At 32.5% G+C, this 12,213-nt stretch overlaps 1 protein-coding gene across 1 annotated transcript in view; it reads left to right on the top strand.

Annotated features, from left to right (window-relative positions):
• SLC35F4 (solute carrier family 35 member F4) overlaps window positions 1-12,213 on the top strand; it is a 115,567-nt gene that overhangs the window by 80,393 nt on the left and 22,961 nt on the right. The window contains exons 5-6 of the mRNA XM_031949298.1: window positions 8,931-9,056; window positions 11,791-11,983. Coding sequence (XP_031805158.1) covers window positions 8,931-9,056; window positions 11,791-11,983 — 319 coding nt within the window. The remainder of the gene's footprint in view (window positions 1-8,930; window positions 9,057-11,790; window positions 11,984-12,213) is intronic.

Here is a 12,213-nt window from a genome sequence, read left to right as displayed (position 1 = left end):
ACTGAACATGTTTGCTTCAGTTGTGTCATCTGAAAAATGGGGATAATTATAGCATTTATCCTCTAGGGTTGGCATGAGGATCAAATGAGATAATAATTGTAAAGCATTTAGCATAGTGCTTGGCACATAGTAGGAGCTAAAAAAATGTTAGCTTCTATTATTAATCTCTTTTCCACATGACAACCCTTCAAATGGAAAGAATTAAACAAGTATTTATATAATACTTATGTGCCAGGTACTGTATTAAGCTTTTTACAAATATTATCTATTTTGAGATATAAATATTAATTAAAAATAGGAAGCTGTGGACAAGGTCTTGTATTTGAAGTTTAGTGCCTGTGATTGAATACTGACTTTGATTGGCCTAGTCATTTAGTCTCTTTGGGATTCAGTTTTTTCAAATTAATAAAATGGGAGGGAAAGGATTGAGATAAATGAACATCCATTTCTAAGCTTATATTCCTACAATCATGTCCACTTTAAATCTTTTTTTCCAGTTAAAGGTGATACTAAAGAAGTGGCGAATGTTCTTTATAGAAAAGCATTAATTATGGAAAACAATCATATGAATCAATAATAGTCACTGGGGTGAAAAAATTCATACTAAGAGATTTTCTAGTAACTAATCTTGGAATTAAGACTCAAATGGAATTAGGCTGAAATCATTTGTGAACTCAGTTGTAAAAGAGATTCTGGCTGCCTCTATCACTGATGAATCTTGACCAATGTCAAGTTGGTTCCATGTAGACATAATGGAATCTTTGCTTCCTTACTATAAAAAAATTGAAAGCAAGGAGGAAAGATATAAGGAGTTATGTGGATGTTCCCAGCATGGTCAAAAGGATGATTTATATTCCAGAATATAAACCATTAGGTTTCCCCATGAGAAAATAGCCATGTTATACTTGAGGTTTGTCTTTCTTTTTTTTTTTTTTTTAAATTATAGATTTGTATTTCCAATTCTCCACTGATGAGAGAAGCATTGTATTAAAAGTCCTATTTATTTAAGATACTCCAGACAAAAATAATTCCCCCCACATATTCCCCCACATAAATTAAGCAGTGTAGAATAAGTCAATGAATGAAATCAAAGGCTATAAATGTGAACCTCAAGTTTGCTGCTTTCTGGTTTGTGTTATTTAACCTCTTTAAGACTTGGTCTTTAGATAGTAATTTATTGAGAATTAATAACAGACATGCTGATAGAAGTCATATTTTCCTGTTTAACCATCATAAATTGCTTCATTTCTTACTGTGAATATTAAATAGTGTCATATTCCAAAAAAATGTCAAAGTGAAATTTTAATGATGCTGCTCATAATCAGGCCATGGTGTATGAGAAATTTCAAAACATATTCAGCATTTTGTCTTTTGACAGCATCAGCATTTCTTTGCCTCTGGAGACCTCCTGAGAACATGCATAATTAGGTCATTTGAGAAATTAAAGGAGAAATACAGTTCCAACAACATAAATACATCTACTACTTGTCTCCTGCATCTATAAATAATCTCAAAGTATAGTTTCTTCAGAATCCATCCAGTTAGACTGCTTTCTTCCAGTTGCTGGATTTGCCTTCAGACATTTGGCTGAAAAGTATATTTTTGGTTCAAACTGTTGCTCCAGTAGCTGAGAAACAGATGGCTAGCCAGTATCCTCATTTGCTTTATTTCAAGGTGGTCAAGAAAGATGATCAGGCCCACCTGTATATGTTTAATGCCAAAACAGATTCATGGGCAGAACCGAGGATGTTTGCTGTGATAGTTGTGGTAAACACGAATTCCATATAGTAATGTAGTTTGCCAGAAAGCAATGCTCATAATCTTAAAATTTAGTGATTAGTTTGTTGATACAAACTATGAAACATAAACTCCATAAAGCAGAGAAAGATGAAGTATGAAATGTTTAGTTTTCTGTTGTGAAAAGGAAGTCACTTTTACCATACTCGTGAATATTTTTCACATTCAAAGAGTATTTTTGAATAGTAATTGAAACTAATTTAGAAAGTTCCATGACAATTAGCAAGCTCCATGGAAATTTAAAATTGAAAAAAATATCTTAGTACTTGCTATATGCCAAATGTACTATATATTATAATTGGAATTTTTCAAATTCACAGTGACCAGAGGTTACAGCTTAATAAAATATTGATCTCTGAGAAGAATGTTTCCCACATTCTGCGGCCAATTCCACTTTATTGGAAACTGAGTTTAAAATGTAAAAATCAAAACATTTCTTCTAGATCTAGTGCCTCTTTCTAAGTCTTTTATTATTGAGGAAATTTTTTCTCTGACATCCAAAGCACCTCCTTTTTTCTACACAAGGAAATAATTATATATAGCTAATAGTAATAGTAGTAGTAGTAGTAGTAGTGGTGGTGGTGGTAGTGGTGGTAATAATAGTAGTAGTAGCTGTTGTAATTAGCATTTATATAGTGTTTTAAGGTTTGCAAAGTCCTTTACAGATATTATCTCATGTGATCCTTATAATTCTGGGAGGTTCTGTTATTATCAATTTAATTATCAATTAAATCAATCCCAATTTTACAAATGAGGAAGTTGAAACACTAGTTAAGAAAGTTTATTAGGTCAAAATTGAATGCAAATCCTTTTAATTCCAGGTCTAATCCTCTATTTACTGTACTTTGTTACTGCCCCCTAAATAATTCAACAAATACCAACTATCTTAAAGAATGTTAATATATAAATGGTTTATTTTCAGTTCAGCACCCACACATTTTTCTGTCGTTTAAGGATACAATAATCATTATATAAAATGCAATTATTTAGTTTTAGCTCAAGATGAGGTATGGAGGAACTCAAGAGACTTACATGGACTTCCTTGAATATTTCTGCTTAGCCTATTTTTTTCATGAGTATCCTATATCTCATAGTTTTCCTATAAGCAGGATTTTGGGGGAAAAAAAAGGATTATGATCAATTTATTTATTATTCAAAATCAACTGGAGACTTGGAATTATTTTCTCTTTCCTTGTTCATTTTTACTTGGATAGTTGGCTAGGCATATAACCTTTACCTGCTATACCTTCCTATCCTGCATGATTCATGTCCACATCCTTTTATTTATTTATTTTGATATTTCATAGAAGACCAACAAGCTGAAGAACTTCTTTGAATTTTCTTTTCTATCTATTTTGAAGGTGTCATTTAACATGGAACTATCATATGTATCATCTTTAATCCTCATTCCACAACTGGTACACTCCTTTTACTAATCATACATATCTTTGATGATTTTATTTGTATACTTTCTTGTATACCAGTCATCATTGATAATATGAATACATGCAACATATGTCTTCATAATGGCCAGTAATTTTGATCTTTCCAAGAGCTTTATTTCATGATTTGAAGCCATAGTTTATGACCAAGATAATAGCAGTATTTACAAGATGATCTTTCATGACTTAAAGCATAAGACCTTCCTAGCTGTTCTCATTGCTCTAAGTATCTACAGGGATTGTAAGAGCCAGAGTTAATGAGAGTGTGAAAGAAATAAAATTTTGTCTTTTGGCTTTCAATCTCAAAAGAAAAGACATGCTGTTCCAGATTCTCTTCAGCAAAGGTCCCCGAAGGGAGTGGTACCTAAAACAAGTGGTAGAGATGGCACCTTGATCCTCCGTCCTCAGAAACACAAACGTGACGCCTCTGCAGTAGAATCACTGACTTTAAAAAATTGAAAACACAGTGCTACTTCCCAGATGATAATAATAGCTAGAATTTACATAGTACTTTAAGATTTGCAAAGTGCTTACAAATATTCCATTTTATCCTCTCAATAACCACGTGAGATAGGTGTTATTATATTCTCCATTTTACAGATCTGGATACTGAGGCAGGTAGTAGTTAAGTGACTTGCCCACAGGTGAGATCAGATAAATTCAAGTCTTTACTCTAAGTATTGTGGTCCTATTCATTGTAGTATTTCTTAATCCAAATATAGCTCACTATCTGTAGCAATCCATGTTCAAGTATATTAATGGACTCAGTGAGCTGCCTGCCTGCCCAGTTGCTTATAATTAGAAAATATATATTTTTCATTTATTTAGTTTTCTGGCAATGATGCTTATATTGATTTCTTTTGAATAAATATCTCACTGGTATTCCAGGGACTGGAACAATCAACAATGAACAGCATATGTGGGACAGAGTTTGATATTTTCTAGGATTCTTTTTATGTTATAGTAAATTAGGGCAATTGCTCTATACTCTTTGGGGAATATTATGAAAGTCGTGCCAAACAATGCTTTAGGAAAGCATCTAGTGAAGGAGAAACAATCTCTGATACCACTGTCAAAAAAAAAATTAAAATCTGAATTTCTTCTGAGGTTTAGCCTATATCTTCCCTTATCTGCTTTAGTAGGTAGTGATATACTTTTCTTCTCCCTATATCAGCCTTTCATGAAACATTTTTCTTCAAAGCTACCTGAGAAATCCATTTTAACTTGATTTCACCTAAATAAATATCAAGGGGAAAAGCAATGTGATTTTCATTGTTTGTAGCTCAGAATTGGCAGAATGTCTAAACTCCTTATGATAACAGCCCCATTTCTTTCATTTCTTTTGCACCCAAGTATTTCTTTAGATTTTTGTAGGTCTAGACTCTTTCATGATTTCGTTGGACTCAGTTCTAGCATCTAGTGAAATTTAATGATCATGTATGACAGGATATTTGAAAAGATTTTCACAGAGAGAACAAAAGAGTAAATTTTTTTTTAATCTTTGCTAATTCTTTTTTTTTTTTTTTGTAAATATAATCTATATGTTTGGGGTTCTTAAAGTTTTCTCTATTCTCCATTGCTCTTGGCTAATCTCTACCCACACAAGAAATAAAACAAAAATATTTCTTTCCATTCATTTTACTTCTGGGGGTATAAAGGCTTTAAACCATAAAAAAATGATCTCCCAACTGGAACCAAAGTCCTTTTGGGTCCCAGCAAGTTTCAAGAAGTAATATTAATGACAGGAAAAAAGATAGACATGATTATTCATTCAGATCTTTAAGATTCTACTGCACCTTTCTTTGGGGGTGTATTGTGCAAGAAGGGGACTGGCCTATTAATAAGGAAGGTCCAACTGAATGTGCTATTTTAAGATATGTTTGTTTTTTCAAAGAAAAGAAGCATTGATAGTTCTGTTGATTTTATTAATATTCTAGAATCACCACATGATGAGGGTGAAACTCAAGGACCTATTCCAAGGACTGAAGCTAGGAGAAGGCAGAAACTATGACACAAGAAAGAAATGCAAAAAATTATACTATCAGGAGAATAAGATGAATCCTTTTCCTTTGGATAGTATTGTTTCTGTCTGGGGATATTGTGACTATGTTGACGTGATTGCCCCAATGTGTTTTGAAAGGTTAAAAAATTCATTTGGTAACTTTATGATCCTCATACAGCCAAAACATTTTCACCAACTGAGAGTTCTTCTATTTTAATACAATTCCTTTTGAAGATTTTTCCCTCTTGCTTATTTTTAGTTTGCTTTGTTAATTTTTTTACATCTCCATATTTGTGTACAAGTTAGAATTGATTGACATAATTTAGAACCCAAGCAATTGAATAGTTTTAGAAATCCTTCAGAAAATATGCATTAATTTATGAAAATCTTAGAGAATATGGCACTGGACCTAGAGTTGAGAAGACTCAGGTCTTCAAATTCAAATTCAGCCTCAGACACTTACTAGAACTTATGATTCCAAACAAATCATTTAACCTGTGTCTGCCTCATTTTCTTCATCTTTAAAATGAGGATAGTCATAATATCTACCTTCTCAGGGTTAATTCAGTTTTACATTTATATTATATATCACATAAATTTATATTATTTAAATATTACATATTTATTAAAATATTGTAGAGATAAATGTTATTTTTATTAATAGGTATAGATGAGCACCAAAACCAGGTTTTATCCACAACATTCAAGCTAAGAATTTCCTATATACAGAATCTTATTGGTTTGAATGCAAAAGAGAAAGTCGTATGTTTTCTCACCATCCCCAATAAGGACCAGTTTACCTCGCTTTGTGATAAATAATTGGGCTATAAAAATCCATGTAATCTAAATCCCATGCTAAGGTTATTCTCTAAAAATTTTAATTGCATGTTTTACAGTCTACATTGATAAAGCAAAGGAATACTGTACAATTAATTAATGTACTTTGGATAGTTTGAATTACTGATTGAGATCATTAAAGATTTATATCTCATATTTTGTCACATTATCCAAATTAGCTAGGTTCCCTTTACAATCTGATTTGCAGAAAAATTCATCAAAATTACTTTGGATTAGAATCTGATCATGTAGAAACTGATCTTTCAGATACTTCTGTGAATGAAATGAAAATGTAATAAATGTGTCAGTCTGCCTTCTTCCCATGTGACTTGTATGACCTATAAATTACTGCACATGAAGTGAAGAGAACTTTCTCACAATGTTTCTTTTTTGGAACTCAGTTTACAGCACTCTCATGCTCTCTGTAATGAAAATACTATTCTCCATTAAGGCAGTCAAGACATTTGGTGTAATAGATGTGTCAACTTAAATAATCTAATTCTTCATGGGCACATGAACTATAATGGTGATGAGTATCTTCAAAGAGATCACCATAATTTTAATCTAAATTACCATAGAACTAATTGTATTTTGCTAATTTTCAATTCATGTCCATAGAAAACTCAAACTAGAATTGTCATTTATAAATTCATATTAACTAATGAACAATCCCTAAGAGATGTGATATCATGTTTCTATGAATAACATTATGTATAAATTATATTTCTCACTTTACATGGTTCTGTAGTCTATTTGCTCTTGTTGGCCATGGCACTAAAAAGTAGCTCTAGAGACATTTTAAGGGTTTTGATATGAATTACTAAGTTGGCATTAATTATTGAGTTTTAAAAGATCATAAAGAATCAATGGCATGATTTATTAAATCCACATCAGAAATAATCATTCATATATTTGATCAAAATAAATATGGGTGGGAGGTATCAGGAGAAAATGATGTTTATATAATTTTTTTCTCTGACCACTTTCTTTGAAATAATTTAATAAAATAAATGTTTACACAACTACTTAGCTAATTTGCCATGTTTTTAAGGTTGAATTAACTCCCAAGTTGAGGGGTAATATTTGATGCCTCTTCATATGATCTTATAAACAGTTGTCTCTGATAATCTATTAAAATTCTTATTTGAGCTAAAAATCCTCAAAACAAAAGAGAGGATAATTCTGTGAGGTTTTCCATATTTACTACTTCTAGGTAATCCCCTAGCCATTTTTATTTATAAGCTTATTACTTATTTTTGGAGATTTTCTTTGACACCTCGTAGTGTATGCATTACATTCTAGCCCCTATAATTTGAACTCCAGTATAATTAGAACACAAGTCTTGTAGCTTATTCATTCAGTGTGAGAAGTGTCTTGTATCAAAAAGTCCTTCAGATGTTATCTTATGAAGAGAGTTTTTCATTTCTGATGAGATGGCTTTTATTCTGTGCCTTTTGCCAAGTGTTTTCCCTGTTCTTCACATAGGATGCTTGACATCAGTTTTCAGTAAGACCAAACATATGCTTGCTCTTTGTGGTCATTAACAAAGTTGTTGTCTTCTGCATCAGCTTCCTCTGAGCCTATAATTATGTAAATATAGGACTACATCTGTTCTAATAATTTCTCAGTAGTATCCAATTGGGAATATGGGTATTGCATTTATGGCAGTATAATTCACAGAAACAAATGTTTTATAAGATAATACTCAGAACTCAAATTGAAAACAACAACAACAACAACAATTAGCATATGGGCTTTCTCAGGCTGTACAAGAGCTTTGTCCAGTTTGGAAATTTCATTTTTTAAGCCTTTCCAGGTTGGTGTGCCCAGAAACATAACTTGGTCTAAAAGGAAAGAGTATCAGTAGACTTACTATAATGTTGAGTTGATTGAGGCTAAATGATCTATGGATGAAGATAGGCTGGAGGTAATTTGCTATTCCAGGGATGTTGTGAGGTTCAAATGAGATAATGGATATAAAATACTCTGTAAATCTTAAGGGACTATGTAATTTATAGTTTTTATAATTGTTATTAGCCTTAAGTCACCAGACCACCAGTCTAGTTATGATTTAACTCTCTAAGCCTTCCACTATCTCTCTGCTGACCTCAACCAATATCTATAAAAAGGAATAAGGATATACTGCTAAATTTTTACCATGTAAAAATAAACATGCACTTTTAAGTTTAGTTTGCATTATAAGACCTTCTTGAGTTTAGATAATCAACAAAATAATAAATCAAGCCCTGATCGGTACCTTTGTGATTTTTAAGTTGTAAGTGAAAATTTCACAGTGGGTTCCCACAAGCTATTTTAAGCTGGCTCCAACACAATCTTGATGTTACCCATGACTAAAAGAATAAAATGAAGGTACGCTTACTTGATAAGAAAGAAGTCAAGTTATATCACTGATTCCTAGAATTTCATATTCATACACATATTCTTGTTATGAGCTTTTTTATTTTTATTTTTTATTTTATTTTTATTATGGGCTCTTTGATTTTCAGCATTCTTTGCTATATGGGAATTTGGAAGAGATTTTTAGAGCAGGGTTTCTTAAACTTTCTCCACTTGTGATCCCCTTTTGCCTGAGAAACTTTTACATGACCCCAGGTATGTAGGTATATAAAATGGGTATACAAATAAAAATTTACTGATCATAAATCATAATGTTACAATCCCCACATTCAGTTATGAGACCCCATATTGGTTTGCAACCTATAGTTAAAGAAGGTGAGATTTAGGGGATATTTGGCAACTTTCATGTGATCCTAAGGGACAATTAGATTGTGATTTTCTTGTGTTAGGAAAAGCGATACCCAACTTCTCTGTCTCCATCTTTCATTTGGCAGATAGTCGCTGCAATAATGGCTATCACAGGCATCGTGATGATGGCATATGCAGATAATTTTCATGCTGATTCAATCATAGGAGTGGCATTTGCTGTTGGATCTGCATCTACGTCTGCTTTGTATAAGGTATGTGATGAAGCTTCATCTGTTAAGGTAAAATAAATTTTAAAATACAAAGAAAATCACAGAAAGGAAAATATAGGGATAGGGAAGGTGGAGAGAAACAAGGATTTATATAGTACCTACTATATACTGCGCTAAGTTCTTTTTACAAATATCTCTTTTGATGCTGAGAACATTATTTCATTGGTATAAAAATCTTCTAGAGAAGACTCGCTCTGTTAACACAGGCACCTTCTCTGTAACTTATAGTTTTAGAGAGTTGCACAAAGCACTAAGAGGTCAAGTGTCCTGGGGTCACACAGGGTTACACAGAGAATAGGTTTAAATTGCAACTGTGACCCAGGACTTTCTAGTTCTGTGTCCAGTTTTCCATCCATATAAGATAAATAGGTGAGATAACATCTTACTAGGCCATTTTGTATTTTTATCAGGAAATATTAATGTAAGTTGTGCCATCCTTATAGTTTATGGCATCTTTATCTTCAAAGTCCCAATCTTGATAATCTTTTAATTAAATGACATATGCCTGCCTTCCTTCCTTCCTTCCTTCCTTCCTTCCTTCCTTCCTTCCTTCCTTCCTTCTTTCCTTCCTTCCTTCTTTTCTTCTTTCCTTCCTTTCTTCTTTTTTTCTCATTCCTTCTCTATTTCATTCCTACCCCATCTTTCTATTGTTCTATCTATTTCTTTCTTGTCCTCTCTCCCTCATCTTTTCTCTTCATCTCTTTCCTACCTTCTGGGGGGAAGAGGTGAGAGGAGGAAAATGAATTCTTGATAATTGAAATTTTAAAAAATTAATTTATCTTTACATTTATATTAGCAGCAAATAAAGAGCAAAACAACTCTCTCTGATCCACAAAGATAGTGTCCACTATGTACTCATTATTAATTCTTAGCACAGGGCTTTCACTATCATGAATGGAAATCCTATACAAAGAAATCACAATAGACTATAGTATTGAAGATAAAGAAACACACAGGGTAGATCTAAAATATTTTCACCAAAGCTCTACTTTAAAGAGACTGCTTTTTTGGCTGTACTTTAAATGAATGTACCATTTCTACTGCCCTTGATAGTTAGTTGAAAAACTACTCAAAAGACTAAAAATTCTCTTTATGGAACTTCCAGCTGCCTATTTTTGACTCCAGTAATACCACAGCTCAGAGAATTTTCATATTGATATTTTTTTGTTCAATGATTCCATTTGAAAAATTGGGTGAGTCTCTCCTGGCTCAGCATGCATTCTTGACTTTCTTCTTAACTGGGACTGTCCTGAGATTTGGCCAGTTTCATATAATCTTACTAGAGAAAACATAATAAGACTTTTAGAGTAACAATAATACCTGATATGTTTTATGAATTTGATAGCCAACCTGTAGAATTAATGTTAAACTATAGGGCTATAGATCTAAAATCTAATCCATCTTCAGACCCTTATCAGCTGTGCAAGTCTTAGCATCAAATTTCCATTTTTGTAAAAGGGTGCACCTACTTTGCAGAGCTGTTCTGATCAGATGAAAACATGTATATAAAATTCTTTGAAAACTTTAGAAAGCTATTATAATAATTATTATTTTGTCAGCAGTGCTATTCTGGTGAGATTACATGTTCATATCAAAACAAGCAAACAACAAAAAAGTAGATCCCATGTTTTAATACAGAAAATCATACTACCAACTCTAATTGGAATTTTAAAAAAGATCAGGAACATTCTTGATAATCATTCCAGGATTAAGATAAAAAATAGGGAAATTAAGGAAAGAAGACTACTGGGTGTAAAATATGGATTCTCCTAAGTTTTAATTTAAGGCTTCAGCCAAGTTCATTAGTTACCCAACCAATCAATAAACACTTATTAAGTGCCTGCTATGTGCTATGCTAAGCACTGGAGATATAAAGACAAAAAATAAATACAGTCTCTGTAGTTCTAATGTGAGACAATACACACACACAAAAATCTGAAAGTGGGGAAGGAGGAAGTGAAGCAACATGATAGAAAGATTAAAGGATTCTAGCTGAGGATGACGGGAAGTGAAGAAATTATTGACCTTGGTACCCTTTATCACAAGACTAATATTACACAGAAAAAAATAAAAATTAATTTTAAAGATACATGCAATATTGGTGTGGGCATTTTGAACTCTCTGGAAGATAAATGCCATATACATCTAAGGCATCATTACTCTCTCTTGATAACATGATGACAAGGTCTTCATGTAAAATACAGATTTCCATGTATGTCAAACAGAAGTGAATCTCCTATGCTTACAGGGAAGAGTCAGTGACCTCTCAAGCTATAATTGAAGAAAGATTTGAGAGATGATGATTTTATGGATCACCTAATCTATCAATAACTTTTTGGTGAATTCATGGTGATAATTAATATCCTATGTATTCAAATAGAACATGGAAGTTTTGTAACATGTTCTTTTTTACATGAATAATATGGCACTTTTTACATTTAATTTTGGGCCAGCTTTAGAAACATAACTAGCCCAACATTTATTAAGGGAAAAGGGAAAAGGAAGGAAAGAAGCATTTGTTAGTTACTTGTTATGGGATAAGCTTTACTAAATGCTTTACAAATGTTATTTCATTGTCACATACTATGTGTCAGACCTTTTGCCTGGTACTGGAGAAATGGAGCTTGATCCTGACCTAAAGAAGCCTACAGTCTGAAGAGGAAAAAAGACTTGCATACATTAACTGATGGCTGAGTAATGCTTTCTCTCATTCCAGGTTTTATTTAAGATGTTTCTTGGAAGTGCCAACTTTGGTGAAGCGGCCCACTTTTTTTCCACTTTAGGTTTCTTTAATTTAATATTCATCTCCTTCACACCAATCATCCTATATTTTACCAAAGTGGAGCATTGGTCATCTTTCTCAGCCCTACCCTGGGGCTGCCTCTGTGGAATGGCAGGGCTATGGCTTGGTAAGTAGGCAAAGTTGTCAGCATTCACCTTGAAAAAAGTATCACTTAAAGATGTTAACATGGAATTTTAAGAGAATTTTTCATTTAGTTATTTACAGAGAGGTTGTGGAGAGAGGACCAATTTTTTGGATGGTAAATCTGAGAACTGAGAATTAGATGACATAGCCAAGTTTTCTTGGAAAAAATCCAAGGAATAATTTAATAATTATTCTCTTTTCTTAAAAATAGAA

This window comes from Sarcophilus harrisii, chromosome 2, assembly GCF_902635505.1.
Source record: "Sarcophilus harrisii chromosome 2, mSarHar1.11, whole genome shotgun sequence".
In the NCBI taxonomy this organism is placed as follows: domain Eukaryota; kingdom Metazoa; phylum Chordata; class Mammalia; order Dasyuromorphia; family Dasyuridae; genus Sarcophilus; species Sarcophilus harrisii.
The sequence above is the reverse complement of the archived record's forward strand: the minus strand, read 5'-3'. Positions and strand labels throughout refer to the sequence as shown.